The following is a 23,988-nucleotide window of genomic DNA, read 5'->3' as shown; positions in this document are numbered from 1 at the left end:
ATACCTCAGATACCAATATGGGGAGGTGGGCATTACAACGAAAGGTGGACAGCACCTGATATCATTGTACGCGGATGACATGCTATGGTACCTGAGATACCCTGAAGAAAACTTACAATATATACTAAAGGTATTAGATCGATACACACTAGTATCAGGTATAACGGTTAACTCATGGATATTCCGGCTAGGGAGATTTATGGGAATGCCTCAAGACATGCTACCAGTGTTACAGATTGAATGGGTGGTAGACACCTTTAGATAGCTGGGGATAAATGTGTATCATAACGTTGAAGAGGAACACAAGAAGAATACAGAGAAAGCAGTAGAGGGGATCCAACGCAGTATGACATTCCGGACTACGCTGCCCCTGACCATGATGGGAAGGACGGCATTGCTTAAAATGATAGTATTGCCCAGGCTGCTACACAATTTTGCAAATGTCCTATACCTAAACGCTTTTTCAATAAACTCCATAATATGTGCAGAGGGTTCATCTGGCATAACACTAGGAATCGGGTAGCCCTATGGAAATTACAAAACCCACACGATCGGGCGGGTATTAAACTACCCAATTTTGAAGAGTACTACATAGCGTGCCAATTGCAATATGTAGCTAGATGGCTTTCTGATGATACCACATCAGAGTCCAGACTATTGAGGGCGGAATGCACACCATATTTCCAGAATGAATGGATGTGGGTAACGGAACCACCGAAAAGTAAGAGAGCAGCATTACTGACCCTAGGAAAGAAGATCTGGCATAGGACCTGCGTAAAGTTGGAAAGTCAGTCACCATGCTCCCCACAGGTCACTCTGGTGACACTGCAGTGGATAGACGACCAACTGAGACGCGCCATAAGGGAACACTGGGAACCGGCAGGGGTGAAAACAATTGGGGATGTGTGGAAAGGAGGTGGCAGAATAGAGTTTGATAGTTTAAGAGAGGACACAGGTCTACACAGCAGGCAGTATATCACGTATGTGAGACTGATGGCAATGTTAAAAACGACGTGGTCAGAAGAAGAACTGGCCCAGCAGCCAGACAAGGCCATAGAAATGACAGTAAGTGATGGTCTATGGGAAAGGATGCAAGGGTGCCATAAAAAAGTGTTGAGGAATGCCTGATTACAACAGATTCAACTGTATATCACACAGAGCATACAAGACTCCCAAGAGAATTGCTAAGTTTGCAAATGCGGCTACACAACGATGCCGAAATGTGGGGTGGAAAATGCCGGGATGGTACACGTTTTGGGCTTGTCCCAAAATAGCGAGATATTGGAGGGAAATAGCAGACCGACTGGCTACCAAAGGGATCGAACTGGTGGTAGACTCCTTGTGAGCATGTATAGTGGGGGGGCTTCACTAGACCACGCAAACTCAAGCATGTGTGCATGCTCAAAGATCTGGCCTATATTTTAGCAAAGCGAAGGCTAGCCATGGGATGGAAAGCTCAGGCGAGACCAAAGGTAGATACCTGGTGGAGGGACCTCCTGCAGTGGGCCGAGGCTGAAACCGTGGTCTGGAGGGAGGCAGCATGCTGAGGGGTCGAAGAGGAAGCAGAAACATTGATGGCATGGCAGCATCTGATTGCATCACTAACGGGCTTGGGACCCGACGAATTGGACACAGATAGCTCCCTGGATTATGGAGAAGAAGAGACAGTTGTGGACTAGTGGACCGTGTTGGCCCCTTAGAGACTTTAATGGGGTGGGGGTGGGGAGAAAAGATGGGATGTTGGGGTTTGAGTAGTTTATGCACCATGTTAAGGTGCACTGTTTGTTATAAAACTAAAAATGTTTACAAAAAAAAAAACATCTAGCTTGGCATTTATAGCAGCACGTCCATCTTCCATATCCTTATTTATAGCGCTTAGTTCTGAGTTAGAGCTCTTCTAAGGTGGAACATCTACAACGCAGTCACCCATAGAACCCTGGCTCCGAGCAGTGTATTCGTGTAGGAGTCCATTAGGTGCGATTTTTACCCAAACCCCTAATCATGTCGTAAAGTGTAAGAAAGCAAGCAGGAGATGGTATGATGGTTAAAGATGATGCTACGTTATAAGCTGTATTCTATCAAGCAATGAAGTAGTAGTAGAAAGTTTCTCTGCACTGTCCTAAATTTGAAATAATCTCCTATTCAGGTTATCTTCATAATGCCTGAGAGAGCGGGGACGGATATTGCACCAAGTGCACAACATTCAAACTGTAGAACAATGCCACAAGGGATTACTACATTACCTACTGCTAGATCTTAGCGCCAAATCCTGCTCATTTGCTGCAGAGCTGAGAATGCACTAGGAGAGTGAGCCCTGTACAAGGTTAGAGCAGAGAAATCGCGGCACGCAATGTGACTAGATGCTCCCAAATGGGCGTAATATGGCTCCACCGTTTGGTGGAGCACCAGGAGTTGTGGCACCGTTCGCCATCATGGAACAGGGAATCAAAGGGGGCAGTGGCTCCCTGCTCTTTGCCGGGACAGCGAGGTCATACCTCAGCAGAGTGATGCCTCAGCAACACTGAACACTGCTCAAAGGCAGCAGGAGAGAGCACCAAGGACTGGAAGTTGAGCCCGGGCCAAGCCTAGCCTAGAGCAAACGCGGCAGGAGGCAATGTGTGTCCAGGGAATGGAGGCGCTCCGGATCATAGGAGGATGGTCGCCAAAATGAAATCCTCACAGAATTTCCAATTCGGTCATGAAAACAAAGCGGGCGTCAGCCACAGAAATTCTCATTGAATCTGCATATCCATAAGATTGGCCAGGTCGCAAGCTCTGAAGGAGAGCTCCAATCCGAACCACAGTTCACAGCAATTATAGATGGCCTCAGATCCGCTGCATAGCATGTTTGCGAAAGGCCTTTGAAATGATGGAAACAAGCAGGATGGTTGTCCTGCTGCAGAGTGTCAGGGGCACTTGGTGTGTACCTAGGAGTATAGGGACGCAATTTTTTTGGTCGTTCTCTCCCCCCCCCCCCCCCCAATTACTACGGGTATCTAACAACTATAAATAAATGCAGCTATCTGTAGTACAATTATACCTGTGGTACAGACACAGCGAGGTTTGGGGGTGAAAAAAATCACTAGCTATAGGTAATGGCCGGTAGTGTTGTAAAATATACAGTGGGCACGGCGCCAAGCTGTGCCCACTAGATGGGCCAAAGAACCTGGCTAGTGGGCCCGATACACATGTATAGTGGCCACGACTGGAGACCATGGCTAGTGGCGTGGAAATGTAAAATATACAGGGGGAATAATGGTCATCCATATACTGTTTGTGTATCCAACGGGAAACCGATGCTTAGTGCTTTTTTAATAAATTCTCATTTATTTAGAGTTTATAGTGGAGCACTCGCCTAACATCTCTTGAGACTAGCTCAGGGAAAACACACTCCCCTTGGAAGCTAGACGACGCAGAGCAACACAGGTTAAATGCCCAGGTCCGCGCTTAGAAACCTCTTGGTATTAAGCGCGTTCTAAATAACCAATACAATTACAGCGTTGTTTGCATAACAGACATGGCTTGCAGATACTTCTGCACCCACTTGTCACAGGCACTTCCAAATGAGTACAGCATTATTCACCTTGATCGGGTATCACCCACCCTGATGGTGGAGTAGCAATTTTTAAACATTTTCTATGATCCCTTTACCACACAGTTTAAAGATGGAAGCTCTTCTTTCCGCGTTGCTATATCTGCTTCACTTTCTTAGAATGTTTTGATTGTTTATCACCCTTCTGGAGCGTGTTTTGAATTCCTAAATTCAGGTTTTTTTGGACTTTGCGGCATCCCTTTAAATAAAGTTTTCCAACTTGGTGGTGCTGGGGGACTTTAACATTAGGTACAATTGCCCGCTGGCCCCAGTGCCAGCTCAGTTTTTTGAGTCATTAATAGATCTTGGTCTCCATCAATTGGTACATGAACCGACTCATGTGCTGGATGGCACCTTGGACCTTATTTTTTCATCTGACTGGTATCCGTGTCTCAGGTGAGGCAGGTGCTGTGGGCGGACCATTGCTTAAAACCATTCTTAGTGCAGGGACCTGTAGCGTTAACTAAACCTCTACTGGCTGCCACCTTGAGGCGCAATTCGTGCCCAGTTTTGATTGAAATTTTATTTCTATCGCGCTCGTACACAAGTGTTTCAGAGCACGACAAGGCAAGGGAGGGGACCAAGGGAGAACAAAACAGCGATCTTACAAGGCCCAGTGACATTGAGAACGTGCAAGTGCATGGGACAGAGGGAGCGGGGGGGGGGGGTGAGTGCATGGAAGGGGGGAGAAGTGGAAAGTACGAAGCAGAGGAGAAACAGATAAATAACAATAAATAAATAATAAAGGCAACAAACAGTGGTAATGCAGGCAGCAATTTGCAAGTGCTAGGTTTAAGGCAGCAGACAGGGTAGGTCTGATAAGTGCAGGAAGAAAAAGGGGGGGGGCTGTATGGGTACAGATACAGACCCCAGTGCAAGGGGTGGCCCGGAGGCAGTGCGGGAGGGTGTCTAGTTAAAGGCTCGAAAGCAAAAGGGTCGAATGCAAAAGGGTCGAGTGCATTCGACTGAAAACCAAAGGATCGACATTTTTTTTTAAAATATTTTTTTAGTTTGCTCTAGTCTAGCTTTAAAAGTTTTTTTTTTACCCCCAAAACAGGGGTTTGGGGATAAAAAAAATAAAAAAATAAAAAAGCAATCCTTTTTTTCGGTCGAATTGACTCAACCCTTTTGTCATTCGACCCTTTTTTTCCGAGCCTTTGACCTATAACCGTGCGGGAGGGTGGCAGGGTGAGCAGGTACCTGGGCCCGAAGGACAGAGGGTGGCCAGGTGCACGGTGCCAAGAGAGAAGAGATCAGCAGAGGAGAGGGGGAGCGAAGGCAGAAGAAAAGAGGAAGGTCTTGAGGTGCTTCCGGAACCGGAGATGGTTCTCAAGTTTTAGAGTGGCAGGGAGGCTTTTCCAGAGGGAGGCCCCAGTCGAAGACAGATCTACCCCCAGCTCTTTTCTTTGAAAAACGACTGACCCTGAGGGAGTTGGAGGTAGGAGCGCTGATGCTGTCCATGATTAGCGACAGGTATAGGAACACCCCCGCCCCAGATCGTTTTGTCCTTTATTTCTCCGACATTAATCTCAGTGGCTGACCATGGTGCCCCACTCAAACATACTCAACCTCGTAGACGTCCCTCACAACCCTGGTTCTCAGATAAGCTCAAAGCAGCACGTATGGAACTTAGGCAGATGGTGCATAAGTGGCACCTTTGGTATGGCCCACAGAGAAGAGCATCTTTCGGCAGCTCACCAGAGATTATCATATGGGTATTCAGGCTGCTAAATAGGGCTTTTTCACTCGCAAAGTGGAGCATGCCCCGAATCAGTGCAAAGAGCTATGTTCAGGTATCTAGTTGTTCTCCTCTACCACGCCTTCATTGGGAATCACGTGACCAGCCGAGCAAGGAGAAGCACGAGTTCACACCTACGCATGGTACCAGGCCAGATGAAGATATCAGGACCTTTCCAGTCTGAAGATGCAGCTTCGAAGCCAACCAGAGTGAACTATTTGACACATGGCTATTAAAGTAATGATTGAGTGCAACCATAATCGGAGGATGACCGGGGTAACGAAGGGGCACCCTGCACCTGGCTGACCGTTCTGCGTGCTGCTAAGCAAAGTAGAAAATTATGCATCACAACCCAATCACAATGGACCAAATAATCTAGGGTCCTATAGTTAGAACCAATGAGACGCCGTACTTTTAGTAACGCCTACAGTAATTGTTTTTGAATGAAGGGCTTAGATGCCCACCTGACAGTGTTTACCCAATCCCCTCACTCCATTACCATATACAGATATAGTACCTATAGTAAAGTTACCTTTTCCTAACCAATAGAATTGCATGTTAACTTTTGAGTGTTACACGTCAATTATGACGAGTTTTGAGTATAAATGTTACAGCTTGGATGAAGTTTGTTGGAGTTGAAGCGAGAAGGACAATCGCATCACTGCTGATATCCATGACTCCCCGTTTTTTGTACTGGTCATTAAACGGACTCCCTTTGCCAAACCATTGAGTTGTCCTTATTGATTGGTGTTGGAGTAATGAATCTGCACCCCCATCCATCTCAAGGGTGCAGCTATCTTGTCTTAAAGTACTTCTGAGCAAACCTCAGCTCTATGGGCCGGCCGGGGGTCTCGGAGTACAAACCCCTAATGCAAAGTAAGTTAACCCTTTACTGGAAGGAAGGCAAAACACACAATCAGAAGGAAGAAGTGTCATTCAGGGAGCCAGGCCAGGCCAATGTCAATTGAGCAAAAGTCTAGGTGAGCTGAAGCACTTCTTGCAGGTAACTAAATTATTAACAATGTTTTAGAAGTCTTTGTAGAAAAGAAGAAACAATGTAGGGCCACAAGCTATTAGGCTTGTGAGGAGTAGAAGATGCAAGCAACTCTACAGAAGCAACCAAGACAAGTCTCAACTGAGAACAAGTAAGGCTACAAAACAAGAGGCAAGTTCTTTTAGACTGTACAGTACCTTTGGTTAGAAGAAATGGTTCCTGCTGGCTTCTTTTCCTGTGCAGCACTGCAGAACCTATTGTTCAGGGGCCTCAGTCGTGGGGGACAAGAGGGAGGACTTCTGGGGACTCTTGCACTGGGACGGTCAGCAACAGCATAGGGCAAACTTCAATTCAGTGGCACTTCGCGGTTTCAGCTCCTCGCGTCTCGGCAAATAGCACCACTGCGGTTCTCAGCTACCATTTTGGACTTTCCTCACATTTGGGGTCCAGCACTCTGTTGAAGTGGCTCAGGCTTGGTCAGTCCTGCTTCCTGGGAGTTCCGGAGGATCTTCCAGCAGTCTCGGATCCAACTTAAAAGTGATGCACTCCAATCTGGTGTTCCTCGACCTGGCACTTCAGTTCCTGCAGCATTAAGGAAGAACAGCCATCTCCGAGAGGATGTCCAGACAAGTTCACTTTGTAGTTGATTGGTCCCACCAACTCAAAGGGGAGAAGTCGTCCTTGCAGGGCTTCTCTAGTCGAGGCGAATTCGGAGCTTCAGCACAGCAGCAGGGCTTCACCACGCAAACCAAAGGTCCAGGAGTTGCAGCAGGCGTCTCTTCAAAGTTCTTCTTCGGATTCCTTCATCCAGTGGCTGACTCTGCCTTCCAAGCCAAAAAGCCTTGCCTTTTATGCAGGTTTCTCCCATTCATTCCAGCCTAGCTGTCAATCACACAGAAGGGTGTCAGTCCTTGCTGGACAGCCATCCGGCCAATCACCTTTGGGTGCATTCCTGTAACCAAGGAGATTAAGCACAGGGAGTTTCAGGCACCTCCCTCACTTACTGCCCCTGCCAGACACTCAGGAGCAAGAGGGGGGCTTCACTCGTGAATTCCACCAAAGACAAAGCAAACAAAGGGACCAAACCTGGTTTGGCGCGCAGAGTAAATCTCAATAAGGACCTTTCCAGCAAGAAATGGTGAAAAAAGAAGACCAGGGCCATTGTGACAAAAATGGCACCCAAGGGTGCTTTACTGCAGCTGCGAACGCAGCCCGCAGTATAAACACACCACAGTACTTAAAAGTAAAACACTGCCACCAGCCATTAATTGTAGAAAGGGTAACAAAAATGTTACATGAGAAACTAGACAAGTGGATACTAAGTAACCCCTCCAGCACCCTAATGTAAGATAGTGTATGGTGGGTCTAGAAAGTTACAAATTTAAGTAAAGTCAATTTCACTCCACTGCTCTTGGAAACAGTAGTTTATCCAAGATAAGGTATTTAAACCTTTGGGAAATCGAAAAGACTTCCTTGTGCCACTGCACTGAAGGTGCTGTGTGCCACAATGTAAAAGGATAATGCCTATGGAATTTGTCAGACTCCACAACCAAAAGAAACAGAGTTCAAATCACAGAAAAATACATGAGAGAGTGGGGAAAAAGGGTCTTACTCTCTCCAGGTTAAAAATTAAACGTCCTAAAATCCAGCAAAGGTGCTCGCGGCCTCTAAGGTAGAGAGGAAGAAGCACATTTCTGAAAATTCTCCCCAACAGTCTAAAAAAGACAAGCTGAGGCCTACCGAGTTACAGGAAAGGAACTGGCTGACTGAATGTGGGGGAGAAAAAGCTCAAGGGCGAGACGGCCCATCCAAGTACAGGGAGGCAAGAAATAATTTAGACAGAGTATACAAAATAAAATAACTCCTGCAGAATAATTGGAAAGGTGTCAGATTTGGCACAAAACAGCATTTTATTAGCGAATTGGCGCACAATAACTGCAGTGCTTCCAGATTCGTTTTTTAGGCGTTTGGCAGGGCGTGACATGATCTCATAGGGACAGTGCCCCGCTGTCCTTTTTAAAATCGTATTAGAGGTGTGGTTTTTAGACCCACCACAGTTGCGCTAGACACTGAACTGATATCAAGAGCTCACTCTCCAAGCAATTGCGAAATCTAAATTGTTGTGCATGAACCAGTGTTTATTTGGAATTGTTGACACATATTTCGACCTTCAAGGACAATTTTCAAGGCTGAACACAATAATGTAGTACATTCAAATGAACATGGATGGGTCATCCCAGGCGTGTACATAGTGACAGGTGTGAGAACATAATGCATAAAACATGGCAAGATAAAGTTGGCAACCCCGATGGTTGTGTGTACAAGTCATGCATGGTGCAGTGGTGTGGTAACATGTAACATGTAGGACAGGGCATACAGAGAGGGAAGAGGAAGAAACCAACACAAATCATTACTAAGTAAGATCTGGTTAGCAGGTGCTTATATTAGCCCCAGTTGGGGGCCGCCAGTTAACAACTGGTGCTTGGAGAGATTTGCAGTTTACCAAGACGGATTAGGTCTGGCTGGTAAACGTTCAAAGGTCATGAAGGGAAAAGCCCCTTGCACAGATAAAGTGGGTGATCTACAGGTCAGGGTTGAAGTAGAGCCTGTGAGGGAGATTGGAGTTAACCGTATTGATTTTTAAGAAGAGCAGGACAGAAGCGTATTAACAGGTGGGGAGCCAAGTCGGCACTTTACCCTGATTGAGGCCCAATAGATGAAAACAACGCAAGGGGTTAATCCAGATCCGTAATGCCCTATGAGGAGCCCAATGTCTACTGCAGAGTGCTATTACAAGGCACAAGTGTTGATGGGTGCATGGTTGATTGGATGTGCCCAAGGCTACTTGCCAGATGATTGGTGCGGTCCTTAGTTAAGTTAAAAACCATGGTTATTTAAAGAACCGGTATTGAGAAATCATAGCCAGCTTAATATTGGTCATGTAGAGTGTGTTTGTATCAATAGGTACGGGTGTGGCCCGACAACGGCCATCCTACATATAATTTCAGACCAGTCCTCCAGTGGGCTATTCCATTACAGTGACTAACGAAGACTAGAACTATTCCTTTCCATCTGGCTTGGAGTGTCCAAGTTATAATTGCTGTCCATCGAGTCTGTATTTACAAGTGTAGTCGTAAGCACCCCTGTTCAACACGCATGCAGTTGCAAGGAAACAAGTGTGCATATTAGACAAGCAATAGGGAATGGGCAACCAGGGGTTGCTGCAAACGTTATGAACAGATTGCACTTAAGAAAATGTGTGAATCCTTAGAAAAGGAAAAAGCAAAGTGGAGCCCCCTTACCTGAATAAGCTCATGCAAGTCTTGCTGGTCGGTTGCACTGTTTACAGTGTCAATCGCCATTTTGTAAACACATTAGGTGATTGGAAGTGGTGACATAGCGTTTGGCTAGTGGAAACAGGAGTTCTGGTAGGTCCAGGTAAACCTGTATATGGCAACTGATGTCAGAAATTAACCCCATACGGGTCACGCAAAATCAACGAGATCGTACTAAGTGCAATTAGTAAAATAATTGCAAAGGAAAAGTAATTAGTTTGCCCTTTAAAAATGTAGAGATCTAAACCGGGTTTCTCCCCTTGGATACTTACTTATTAAAGAGAGGGGAGAGGAGTGCATAGTCCTTGAACCCGGGGTGTTACTGAAAAAGTAGTATGTTAGAGGTTGTTTCACGCAAATGTTACAGATGGTAGTTATTCATTAACCCAAGAACTGGAAACCTAACCAGGGGTTAGTCCGCCTTGACCCATGGTCATTTCGGAGAAAGAAGGGCAGTTATGGAGGTTGAAATTATATGCAGACTGGGGATTTACAGGATATTGCATTTGAGTCTATTCCATGCAATTATGACCAGGCGGAGGGGGGCGTGGCTAGCAGCCATGTGAGGTGGACGTGCCCTCTACAAACTCCCGAGGATCCGGATCATGATAAACTCCATACGACTACTAAATTAGGACAAAACATACGAAAACAGCGGTATGAAACATCTGTGAGACTCTTCGCCAAGTGAGTTAGTCGGAGAGGACCTGAAACGGAAAATATCAAGCCCAAGTAGCACCGAGGTGACGGTCGAGGAAAATGGCGGAGGTGATCTGAAAGCGACAGCAGAACTGGTAAAGCTGCAGAGTGTTGCTGTGAGATGGGCAGTGTGGGCATCGCAATGCCCCGACTTCCCAGAACTTTGTGAGGAACATGTGGCGGCAAATACAGAGAAGGAGGATCGTTGCAGGAGGCTGGAGGACTGGGAAACATTGGGCAGCGCGCGAACCAAGGAAGACTGGCAACCAGAGGCGCAGTGTGCCCTGGTATCTACAACAGCATGGCAGGTGCATAAGCAGGCCAAGAACATACGCTCGGGGACAAGAGTGCACAGCCTACAGCGACACAGTTCGGGCCAGGCAAAGCCACAGCAGTGGACCCCCTGCAGGAGTGCAGCTGACAAGCCTACGGACAGACTGACGAGAGGTGGACTGAGGAGGCCCCCCACAAGATCATACAGGAGGTGACGAGTCAGGGGTGGGGAGGTCCGGAGCACAAGGCAACATTATTAGCTTGGGAGAGGGCTCCCCCACCCCCTTCACCTTTGGAATCCTAGAGCAAGGTCACAAAGACAAATTGGGGCACAGCGGCAGGGATGGCACTGCCGGAGCTTGGTGACTGCCCCTCCACCCCCAAGGAGAAACGGGTTGCGGACGGGCCACGAGGCTACGTCTGCGGGCCCGGGCAGCTGAGCACAGGCGGAGGACTGGGACAGGCCCTCAGATAAGGCGTCCCAACTAACAGCGCTGTGGTACTACAAGAGCACAAACAACAAGGATCCAGAAAGGACAACACCCCACCGGGGCGGCAGACTTTCCTCCTGTCTTACAAGAACAAGTGCACAGTGGATAATTGAACTGCTCACGCTAGGGCGATTCGGCCCCAGAGGAGGGGTGCTACAATAAGGGGAGTGAGCAAGTAAGGGTGCAGAGAACCTGGGACACCACAGCCCGAGCAGCGAGACTAGAGAGGAGAAACTAACGGCTGGTGCAACGCAGAGAAAACTGGCATAGTGAACGGCGAACCGAATGCAACATAGCAGCATGTGCATGCATGAGATGGGATCACTGTAACACGGCAACCAGGAAGAGAAAAGGAGGGGCAGTAATAGGACTGATCCAAATGTGAAACAAGTGCGGAGACATCAAATGCTGCTGAAGAAGAGGTGGTTGGTGCTGGTGCAGCGGGCGGACTGGGTGCCAAGACCTAGCCTCCACCCCCTTCTCTGGTGCTGGGCCTCAACACAACTTGTGAGGGTTGGACATTGGGCGGCGCCCTTAATCACACGGGCCAGCACAGCACACAACATAAGCCACAGAGAAAGTGGGCAGTAGAGGGGGGCCAAGAATCCTAAGGCATTGTGAACAATAACGAACATGGAGAACTGGCCTCTGGGCAGAGCATTTAACCGGGACGAGGCCCTAATAATCAAGATACAGCACGATTGAGGTCGGCAGGTAGCAGCGGCCACGCTGGAACATGAATTCCCATGTCCTGCAGCATATTAGAAGATTGAATATTAATGACCACAGGAGCAAGAAATCCTCCCTTGGAACAATTGAGAACTTGGAGCTCCACATGCTCGGAGAAGCAATTGACAACTAAGGGCGGCAAAGCCAAGAACAAACAGACCACGTTAGAAACCTTCACAAAAGGCCAAACACACTGCCAAGACGGAGACAAAGGGAAAGAACAAGCATTGCCCCCAGAAAACATGGCGGACTTAGGAAATCAACAGATCATGGAGGCCATCGCAGCACTTCAAGCAACGCTGGAGGACAAGATAGACGGTGTAGCTATCGATGTAGGACTATTACGACAAGTTGTCCGAGCTATAGCGGAAAGCACAGCGAGGCTGGACGAGCTAGTCAAGAAAACACAGAAGCCAGAGTGCAGGCGACAAAGGACATCGATGTCCTCATGCAGAAGGTTCAGTTACTGGAAGACAGAGGAGGAGGCGGAAGGTCAGGCACGGAGAAACATCATAAGAATTGTGGGGCTGCCGGAGGGAAATCGAAAGGTTGTATCCCACTACGTACATAGAAAACGTATTACAACAGGATGTTGGTGCGGGAGAACTCACGCAAGGGTTCATGATAGCAGAGCGCATCGTTCCTTCATCAGAAGGCCGCCCTATCACAGGTCTGGGCGCTCCACCCAGACCTGTGATAGGTAAGGTGTTAAACTACAAGGACCGTGAAAAACACCTGGCCAGAGGGAATGACACAGAGGGCATCAGCAAAGATGTCAGTGTACCCAGACTACACTTTTCAGATCCAAAAGAGGATTGCCCAATTCATAACGACGAAGGCCAGGCTCAGGAAGGCGGGCCTAAAATATATGTTAATATACCCAGCAAAGTTAAAAAGTGATTCACAATGGCAAAGTCCTTTTCTTCGAGTCGCTGACAAGTCGCAGAAACCCGGCAGAGGGAACGTTCAGTGCAGACCCACTACCTACTCGAGAGGCAGTTTTAGGGCTACTAAACAGAGCCCGCCCATAGGGCACCAGGAGACTAGTCAAGCGACTAGGTTGAATGGAGCGGAAACGGGGAATTCCTAGCATGCTTAGCAAAGCTGGACAAGTTAAGTCCGAGTTTGGTTAGAAGTTGGGTTCGGGGGTGGGGACAGAGGGAGGGGGCCTGGCATATTTGGATAAAAGCTGCATCGATCTATCACTAGAGGCTGGCAGTCGGCTGGTGGCCCCATTGCTACCATGGACAAGGCAACACAATGGCTGATTCTGTTAAAATAATGACATGGAATGTCAGGGGACTAAATAATTACGTTTAAGTTAGAAGGGTGCATAGGTATATTAAAAGGACTGAGGTGGGGATGGAGCTGTTGCAGGAGACTAACTTAGATGCGCAAAAACAGACAAACCTGGCGGGCGCATGGGGAGGAGTGTTGGTAGGCTCTACTTACTCGACATATGCAAGAAGGGTCCTCATCTGGATAGACCCGGCCATACCATTTAAAGTGTTCAACACAAAGGCAGATAATAAGGGTAGAATGGGCATGATAAATGGCATGATAGAGAATCGAGAGATATGTATTGTGAACACCTATGCACAGAATCACGATGCTACTGTGTTTTTCAGATCATTGTATCCCAGACTGGGGCCTTACAGGGATGTTACATTGACATGGGGAGGGGATTTTAATTGTACATTAGACCCCACAATTGATAGATCCGACGGCAAACAAACGCCCGTCTCCCCCTGCCAAGGTACTGGACTCGCTGCTGAAACACTTCGTTACGTGATCTATGGAAAGCACAACAGGGGGACGAGAGGGACTACTCATTACTCGGCCCCGCACAAGGTCTACACAAGAATTGATTGTGTTCGTAAGTGTGAAACACGAGACTGAATTTCTAGAATCAGAATATTTGGCCAGGGTCCTGTCGGATCACTCCCCATTGGTAATGGCATGGTGAGTATTTGCTCCAAGACCACCCCTACCTGCATGGAGGCTGAGGAGCGAATAATTGTTAGACAAAGCATTTGCTGAGCACATAAGGAAGAGTACCGTAGACTACATTGCAATTAACGAGGGAAGCATGCGGAAGTGGCCACGGCATGGGAAGCATCCAAGGTGGTCATCAGAGGCGAAATGATAGAATCGGGGGGCGTACAAAATGTAATCATCAATGACCTGAGGGGCATGGAAGAGAGACTGGGGATAGATAAGAAGGCCAGGGTAGACAAAGAACATGTGGTAGAGATAGTCGGACTGAAGCAGGCATGTCTAATGCATTGGGAAAGGCTGGGGAAACTAAACTATGCAAGATACCCGGAACGTAGTCATACACTGGGGAACAAGCCGGGAAGAATGCTAGCCGGGCTGTACAAACGCAAAGACACCAAGTCCCCTAATATGCTCTATTCAAAATATGGACCAAGAGGTGGCGAACACACAAGCCAGCATAAATAGTGTCTTTTATGAGTACTATAGAGCACTATATGCGGATCCCCAGGCAGCAGAGGAGAGGGACTTATACGATACCCTAGAGCTTACTGCACTACCGAGTTTAGATGCACAGCAGGCAGTCAGTAGAAATGTCCATAACTTCGGATGATGTTGCCACCATTAGAAAATTGCCTACAGGTAAGGCTCTGGGTACGGACGGGCTCAAGGGGGAATTTTATAAGGCTTATGCAGAAACATTGGCACCGTTGCTGGCCACGGGATATAACAAAGCTTTTGCAGAAAATATCCGCACAGAGAGCATGAGAGAAGCCTTGATAATTCCCGTACTTAAACCAAACAAAATAAGCACAGACTGTGGATCCTACAGACCATTATCACTGTTAAACCAAGACAGTAAGATCCTCACGTCTATCTTGCCGAACAGACTCCGCAAAGTAATACACGTGCTGATCCATCCAGATCAGACGGGATACGTACCCAGGAGGAACATAGCGGAGAACCTTAGGAGACTATACCACGCGATCTAAAGTATGACAGATTGAGCAGCGCAATGTGCGGTCGCCTCATTGGATGCAACTAAGGCATTTGACTCCGTACACTGGAGTTGGTTGTATGCCACAATGTCAAAGATGGGGATCGGGCCGCGGTACACGAAGTGGGTACAGCCGATATACACCAATCCAATGGCCAGATTAAGGACGGGGTGTACGTACTCTGATAAATGGCAATTATATAGAGGCATGAGACAAGGTTGCCCTTTGTCCCCAATGCTATACATTATTGCAGCGAACCAATGGCTGCCTATTTGAGGCAAGAATATGTGGACACAGGAAATAGACATAGATGGGGAGAAACATGTAGTATATATGTATGCAAACGATATTTTGCTGTATTTGCACGACCCGAAAATATACCTGCCATATGTCCTGGAGGTGCTGGATAACTTTGGCACATTTACATGTATTAGAATAAACAAGAGCAAGTCGTGTTTATTTCCATTGGTCGGGACGGAGACTGAGCCGGAAGAGGACTTACCAGCCCTCCCCCTGCCTTGGATCACGACCTCCTTCAGATACCTGGGGATGAACATATTTCGGGACCCCAAACGAGAACACATGGGCAACACGGTGCAGGCCAGAAACGGATTGGTGAAATCAATGGAGTTTTGGAGCAAGCTGCCACTGTCCGTGATGGGCAGGACAGCGTTGCTTAAAATGGTGGCACTGCCGAGACTCATGCATTGTTTTGGGAATGAACCGTACAACATTCCAAGCCAGTTCTTTCGAGACCTGGAGAAAATGTGCAGAGGTTTCCTGTGGGGAAAGGGGAGAAACATGGTGGCTCTGAGTGTATTACAAAGACACACGGGGTTGAAGGTTCCAAATTTTGAGCTGTACTTTCTGGCGTACCAGCTACAATATGTGGTAAAATGGATGGCGGATGACGCCATGACAGAAACTGTGCTGCTGAACCGGCCATACAAAAGAGATCTCTCAGGGACCTAATTTGGACTCCTCCCGGGTGAAACAGTTACCCGTACCTGGTGGAATTGGGCAATCAGGTTTGGAAAAAGAACTGTAAAGTCATGGGGTGGAAATATCCACTATCACCACAGACCCCTGTAGCAGCAATATTGGACTGGAGGCCAGGCAGTAGGGAAATGGTGCGATCACGATGGGAGGGGAGCGGTATAGCCACGGTTGGGGATTTGTGGAATGACACCGGGACTGATGATGTCTGTTGAGCTACAGGAGGCTACGGGGTTGCATAAGGGTCAGTTCCTGTTACACAACAGTGATAAGGGTATTGAGATAGGTGGCCGAATAGCAGCGAGGAGACCATAGGGAGAGGCGCTGCTCACAGTAGCAGAGGGCGGACATGCCATTTCAAGACTTTATGAGATACTGTCAGAACGGAACCCGAGAACAGAATTAAAATGCAAAGAGAAATGGGAAAGGGAACTAACTGGGCAAAACGTTTGAGGAAAAGGAATGGAAGAATACAGCATTGTATCATAATAAGGTCTCTAGGAACGCTAGGCTATAGCTGGTACAATAGTATATTACTCAGCGAGCATACCTCAAACCTGCAGCCACTGCACAGTTCAAGGGAGCGAGTAGACAAGTATGCGCTTCAACCCTGTGTGTCAGATGTAGAGAGGAGGATGCTGTATTGATACGTTCTGGGGATGGCCGATAGTGCAGAGGTTCTGGAGAGGGGTGGCACATAAGGCAGCCCTTGGAGGCATAGCACTGGAGATTCAGACCCCAGAGACCTGCATGCTAGGTCGATATAAGAGAAGTGCGAAAGATAAACCACTAAATAACCTCAAAGACCTGATGTATATAATGGCCAAACGCAGCATAGCAATGCGGTAGAAGGACTCGAGAGAACCGAGCAGAACTAGGTGGTGGAGAGATCTGGAAAAGTGGGTAACGGCGGAAACCGGGGTGTGGGAAAAGGGATTGGGAGAGCAAAGAGTGGATTTGGGAATAGACATCCAACGTTGGATAGCGCCAACTGTGACTTTGCTTGCATGTGAAGAAGGTGAAGCCGCCATGCAGACCACGTTGGTGGGGGTTGAGGCAGTGTAACTAGAAATTTACATTGGGAGGTCATTATGCATAGGCTGTGGGAGATGGGGTAGGGGCTCGGGGTAATGGAATGAGTACAATAGATATGGTAATATGATGATGAACATTGTTGTGTGGTGTTGGTTGATGTTATAAGAAAAGTGCAATAAAAGTTATTTTTTTTTAAATAACAATATATTGAGCAGGTGGAGGAGGGATCTTCCAGTTAGGTCTGGGTGTGTGTGTGGTCGGGGTGTGTGGTGAGATCGTCTGGTTTCAGTGTGCTTGTACTTGTGTCCCACCAATGTGGTGTAACGGAGTGGCAACCCACTCATGTTGAAGTGTACATTGCATAATAGCTGTACAGTCAGTAAACGTTAACGAAAAAGGGAAAAAAATATACATTGTTATACAGAAAAACACATTTGCCAGAGGCATTACTGAGTAAGGTCACAGGAACACATTGAATTAGTGTTCCTTGTTGAGGCAGGTGGTTACTAGTCTGTATTTGCGTATCAGTCTTGCTTCTTGCTGCCGGACTAGTAGCTCTCTGGCCGCCTCTGATACTAGGCAGCACAATGTTGATTCCTGCAAATAGTATGTCCCTCTTGGCATCAATCTGGTGTTTGGTATGGCAATGTTGAGCAAGGGGATACTTATTGTCTTGTGAACCCAGCAGATTGAGGTGCTCTCTGAGCCTGATGCAAAGCTCTCTTATTGTGCTTCATATGTATTTGAGCCCACACACACACAGTCAAGAACATACACTGCAAATGTTGAGCGAAAGTTTATGAACTGCTTGATTGTGAGTTTGGTGGTATTTCCAAAGTCAATCATACTGGTTGAGTGGGCATAGTGACACTTGGTGCAGGTCCCACACATGTGGAATCCTGGGGACCTGGTGGACTGGAGCCAGTTTGTTGGCACTGTGGGTGTTGGTGCCATAATAGAGGGGCATAGCATATTTATCAGCGTGGTAGATTTCTTTTTATTGGGCTTCGTAAAGCCAGATGAAAATTAAATACAAGAATTCTGTAATCAATTCAATACAGCAATGAAAAATACGCTCTTCCAGTAAAAAATAAAAAGGACATCTAACATTAAACCTTCAAAAGAGTTTGTCTGCTTGGCAGTCCTGCAGGTAAGTGAAAAGAGGCCAACTCTTAAAGTGCATCAAGGCCGGGTAGGCCCTTTTTCTTTACAAGCGGCCATGGCTACACCCAAACCTTAATACACCAAGTTTATAAAACTGATGAGCTAAATTAAATAGCTAGTTTCCAACCTTCTGAGAACAGTAACAAAAATAAAAAATATCCTCGATCGAGAAAATGAAAAAAGTGGCCATACCTTAACTGGCTCATGAATACTGTAAAACAATGAACTGAGTCGAGATAAACTATTGCAGTTGTACTACAAGAATGAAATCAGCAAGCCTCCAAAAATCTTAATAAATCCGGCCTTTTGGAAGGATCTTGATTCAGGAACGATTTTTTAATCTTTGCAAGCTTAACTATCATAGCTGTCTCTGTTGGATCCACTGGAGCGATCAGATCCACCTTGACTCCTGCCACGGCTGTAATAATCTCTGGATCCACCATATCCACCCCCTCCGTATAGTTCACTCCGGGAGTCAAAGCGACTGCTACCATAGCCATCGCCACTTCGACCTCTACCTCTGCCGCCAGAAGACCCTCCTCTGTAGCCTCCGCGACCACCTCGCTCCGATTTGCCTGCCTGATCGGCTCGAATTTGACGACCATCCAGAATCTCTGTTCATGGCCTTCAGCGCATCTTCAGCGTCCTCCTGGTTCTCAAACGTGCCTCCTGGTTCTCAAACGTGCGGATAACGCTGCATCTGTCGTTACTTCACCACCACAACTTCTGAAATCTGCCCATACTTGAACAGAACTTGGAACAACATTTTGCCGTCTGTCTCAAAGCTCAGTGTGGTAGATTTCTTGAATGAGAATAAAGGGACTCCTGAGAACCAGGCCTGATCTCTGGGACTATCTGGAGAATTTGCCCAAGTCTTTTGGCTACTTCTTGTAGCCTATGGCTATCCTGATTATATTGGGTGACAAATCTGGTTTCATCTCTTCTCTTGCTTTTTGCCTTGGGTGTTAGTAGGGTCATTCCGTCAATACTTTGGTATCATGCTGAGACTTTTCAATAAAGTATCCATCGGGTAACCTCCTGCTAGGAACCTTTGCTTCAATAGATCACATTCCTCCTTAAAAGCTTGCTTGTTCTTGCAGTTGCATCATGCTCTTATAAATTCTCCCTTAGGGATATTCTGAATCACATTTTCTTTTGACAGCTGCTTGCATGGAGCACTGAGTTAATCTCTGTGGATTTGCGAAAAAAGTCTTAATATCGCGTTGTCCATCGATGACGTCAATGCGAATATCAAGAAAGTCGATTGTGGACTTGGAAGTGAGCTGGATTCCAAAGTTACTGGTATTGAGGTATGCATTGAACCCGTTTAGGTCCTCTTCAGTGCCAGACCAAATCAGGATGATGTAGTCAATGAAGCAGAACCATTTCACAATTCTTTTGTTGTGTTTTTCGTTAGATAACGCATGTACTTTCTCAAACCTATTTGGGAAGGGTTGGCCACTGCTGGGGCATAGATGGCCCCCATACCCACTCCCCCCATAGCCACTCCCTTCTTATGTCTGTATTATGTTCCATTGAAAAGAAATACATTGTTGGTAAGTGAAAAGAGCAGTAGCTCTGTCAGCATCTATAGATGCAAGAAAGAAAAATGCAGACTCAGTGACGTAGGTAACGTCCACTGCTTTTAATGCTAGATTGTGGTTAATGGAGGTATATAATGCCTGTACATCTATGGTCACAAGCCTATATTGCGGCTGCCAATCCAGAACCTCTAATGCTTGCAATATATACATTGTGTCCCGTATATACGTGGGGATCTTGGCGACGTCCCTCTGGATGATGGTGTTGATATACTAGGCTATTGGTTAGGTGACCATTCCTATTGCACTTACTATTGGCCGGCCTTCAAAACTTTCATTGAACTCTTTGTGCACCTTGGGCAAGAAGTATATGGTTGGCACACGTGGGTGGTCTACCACCCAAAAATGTGCTTCTTCATCACTAATGAATCCCAGTCCATGCCATTTGTCAATGATGGTTTTCGCCTCAATCATAGACCCAGAGATCCAAGCCTGGGTCTCAGGAGTCCCTTTATTCTCATTCAAGAAATCTACCATGCTGAGAAATATGCTGAGCCCCTCATTTATGGCACTAACACCCACGAACTAACAAACTGGTTCCAGTCCAAAAGAGCCGCAGAATTCCACATGTGTGGGACCTGCACCAACTCCACCAATATTATTGACTTTGCAGGGTTCGAAATTGCCATGAGGTGGGAGCTGTTTATCTCCTGGTTATAGCCAAAGGGAGACTGGTAAGCTTGAAGCCAAAAGCTACCATGAGCTACTTTTGACTCCTGTGGCAAGTGGAGCATACAACCCTGACTATATGATATTAACTGTGTATGTATATAAAAAGGAGAATAAAGCACACATCTAAGGGTCATTTAGAGCAAATTACATAATATGAAAAGGACAAAAAGTTGAGTTTGCATTGTGCGGAAAGTTGGACTTGCTGTGCACTATGTACTAGCTCCTGGTTCCCCAGCAGTAGCACCTGCCCAACTAGTTATGCCTGATACCCAAAGCTGTTTTTTTCCTCCTGGTCAACAAATCTCAATTTCACTCGCTGTTTGTTTGCTGATATCGCCAAAGTCAATCAGGCAGTTTATAAACTGTCGCTCAAAATCTGCGTGTATATACTAGGAAGCACAAGAAGGGAGCTTTGCATCATGATCAGAGAGCACCTCAATCTGCTGGATTCACAACACAATAAGTATCCCCTAGCTCAACATTGGCAAACCAAACACCAGATGGATGACAAGAGGGACATCGGATTTGCAGGAATCAACATTGTGCCGCCTAGTATCAGAGGTGGGGACAGAGAGCTTCTACTCCAGCAACAAGAAGCAAGACTGATATGCAAATACAGACTAGTAACCACCTGCCTCACAAGGAACACAAATGCAATGTGTTCCTGCGACCTTACTCAGTAATATAATATAAATTATATGTTTATATTTTAAAGTGCAAACAAATTATTTTTCTTTTCCATTTTTTACTATTTGCACGATCTGGTTGCTTTTGCGCGTCCCCAAAGGGGGACATTGCCAGCATCAGTTGCTATACACAGGTTTACCTGGACCTACCAGAACTTCTGTTTCCAGTAGCCAATAGCCACACGTTAGGTCACCACTTCCAATCACCTTTCAGCCTATTTTAATCCGTTTACAAAATGGCAAGCAACACTGTAAACAGCAACCGACCAGAATGACTCGCGTCAGCCGACTTGATGCACATCAATTATAACTTAGACACTCCAAGCCGGATGGAAAGGAATAGTTCTAGTCTTCGTTAGTCACTGTAATTTAATAGCACACTGGAGGACTGGCCTGAAATGATATGTCGGACGGCCGATGCAGTCAGGCCACAACCATACCTATTGATACAAATGCACGCTACACAACCAGCATTAAGCTAGCTATGATTTCTCAATGCCAGTTATTTAAATAACCGTGGTTTTTAACTTAATTGAGGACCGCACCAATCCTCTGGCAAGCAGCCTTGGGCACATCCAATCAATGATGCATCCATCAACACTTGCGTCTTGTAAAAGCACTCTGCAGTAGACACTGGGCTCCACACGGGGCACTGCGAATCTGGATTAACCCCTTGCGTTTTATCTATTGGGCCTCATTCCGGAAAAACTGACTACTTAGCTCCCGCCCTGTCAATACGCTACTGTCCCACTCTTCTTAAGAATCAATATGGTTAACTCAAATCTCCCTGACCCTTACCGGCTCTACTTCAAACTTCACCTGTGGATCACCCACTTTCTGTGTAAGGGCCCCTTCATCACCTTTGAACGCTTACCAGCCAGACCTAATCCATTTTGGTAAGCCGCAAATAAAGCACCAGTTGTTAACTGGCGGCCCCCAACAGGGACTACTATAATCACCTGCTAACCAGATCTTACTTACTAATGATTTGTGTTGGTTTCTTCCTCTTCTCTCCAGTCTCTCTTTCTCTGTATGCCCTGTCCTACATGTTACATGTCACCACACCACTGCCACCATGCACGACCCATACACATAACCATCAGGGTTGCCAACTTTATTTTGCCATGTTTTAAGCATTATTTTCCTACACCTGTCACTATGTACACACCTGGGATGACACATGCTCAATTGAATGTACTACATTATTGTGATCAGCCTTGAAAATTACCTCGAAATTTGAAACACGTGTCAGCAATTTCAAATAAACACTGGTTCATGCACACCAATTTAGACTTCGCAGACTATTGCTTGAATGAGCTCTTGATACCAGTTCAGTCTGTAGCAAAACTGTGATAGGTCTCGAAAGCACACCTCTAACCAGCATTGTATTAGCCTTTACAGTAGCAAAAGCTGAATCTAAATTTTGTGTGGAAGATTTTCCATTTATCGCAGAGGGTAAACTATAACGAGCCATCCGGAGAAAGTCAAAGATTGATGCCAAATGTTTTTATACATTGATACAGTAACCACCCAATGCAGAAATCAAACAAATCGCATATTTTATGCCATGCCAAAGTAAAGGTTGATTTGCACGTGTACTTCAAAATAACTGTTTCATGTGTGTTGATGCCTGTGCACAAGTTACAAGCAACAAAACTCACTGATTCAAGGTGATTAGGTTCAGTATAGAAAATGCATATGCATTGACATAAGTGTATGGCAGTTTCTATTTGCCTCTCGAAGTGAATAAATTAAGATCAAACATTACAGTACTGTCTGCTGGTGTGTAGTTGAAGGGCCAGAATAAAACAGTAAGATAAGCAGAGTGTAAGGGAGAAGGTACTTCTTCCTACAGCCCTGTACGATTCTCATCAATAAGAGTCTGTCCCTTCATAGATGGGTGGACCCCCTTTTAACTGCATCTTTCATGAAGTGAGCGAGCCTGTCCATATATCAGTGGCAAAACTAAAATACACAAGTATGCGTCCTACGGCTTTCCTCTTGATGCAAGACATGCAGGGTTCCCTAAAGGGCCTTACGGTCAATCAAGTGAAGATCCACTCAGCATGCACTCATAGCGCAGGTCCGTCAGTCTAACCTCCTTTGGGAGTCCCAATTATACACCTCACTGAAAGCTGTTTATCGGATGGATCTCCGATTCTGCCAGCTCCACAACTATTTATATATGGATATCTACAATGTATCCCTCGCTCGATAAGCATCCCGCGGTATGCCTCATGAGGTACCCCTGCCTGTCACTCGGTTAGTGGGTGTACCAGGCTCCCGCTCCACAACGTGCTAATGACCACCGCTGGTATCCGCTGCCTGAGAAATCACATGTAAGCCCCATGCTTCCATCTCTGGCAGTCACATCCATGCCGTGAAGGCACCGTTCCCCTTACCTCGCTCTCCACCACCTCGTGATAAGCCGGGGGAGGATCGAAACCTCCCCGACCGCTGCGGCCACCCTCGCTGCCGTCACCTCGATGCCCGCCGCTCTCCATGGGTTCATAGCCACCGTAGTCCAACCCGGGCCGTTCATTCGTGAGCAGCGCCACAGCCTCGTTTATATCATTCTTGGCGAGGCGCAGCGCTTTACGGATGGCAACCGGATCGGCAAAGCCCATGCAAAGCAAAGTGGTAGTATGCTGTTCCTCCTCGCTCTCCATGGCTCCCGAAAAAACGTTATCTCTCCTGGGCACTCACTGAGCTCTGCAACTGACAGATACGCTCCTGCGCGCCGCCATCTTCCTTGCCCCCTCCCACTTCCCCCGCAGCCCTCTAGGAGGCGGAGGCGAATGCGATGCAGGGCTGCTAGACTCAGTCTCACGGCACGTGACCCGGCATAGACTTTTGGCTGGCAGGGTGTCATACTATCTTCATGGACATAAAAGAAGGCCATGATAAGCATGAAAGAAAATCAGCCCAGGCGGCTATTTTAAGGGAGCTTGTTCCGCGTTATGTTCTAATAAAGCTTACTATAATAGCAA

General features: G+C 46.7%; 1 protein-coding gene and 1 pseudogene across 2 annotated transcripts in view; both read right to left on the bottom strand.

Annotated features, from left to right (window-relative positions):
- The window catches only part of USP24 (ubiquitin specific peptidase 24), a 2,799,104-nt gene extending 2,775,322 nt beyond the window's left edge, over positions 1-23,782 (bottom strand). For both annotated transcript variants that reach the window (XM_069642114.1, XM_069642115.1), the window contains exon 1: positions 23,401-23,782. In XM_069642114.1, the coding sequence (XP_069498215.1) occupies positions 23,401-23,667 (267 nt within the window). In that variant the 5' untranslated portion in view covers positions 23,668-23,782. The remainder of the gene's footprint in view (positions 1-23,400) is intronic.
- LOC138523018 (cold-inducible RNA-binding protein B-like) lies at positions 18,391-20,117 on the bottom strand (annotated as a pseudogene).
- Positions 23,783-23,988: the final 206 nt, after the last annotated feature.

This window comes from Ambystoma mexicanum, chromosome 1q (genome assembly GCF_040938575.1).
Source record: "Ambystoma mexicanum isolate Mex_15411 chromosome 1q, UKY_AmexF1_1, whole genome shotgun sequence".
NCBI lineage: Eukaryota > Metazoa > Chordata > Amphibia > Caudata > Ambystomatidae > Ambystoma > Ambystoma mexicanum.
The sequence above is the reverse complement of the archived record's forward strand: the minus strand, read 5'-3'. Positions and strand labels throughout refer to the sequence as shown.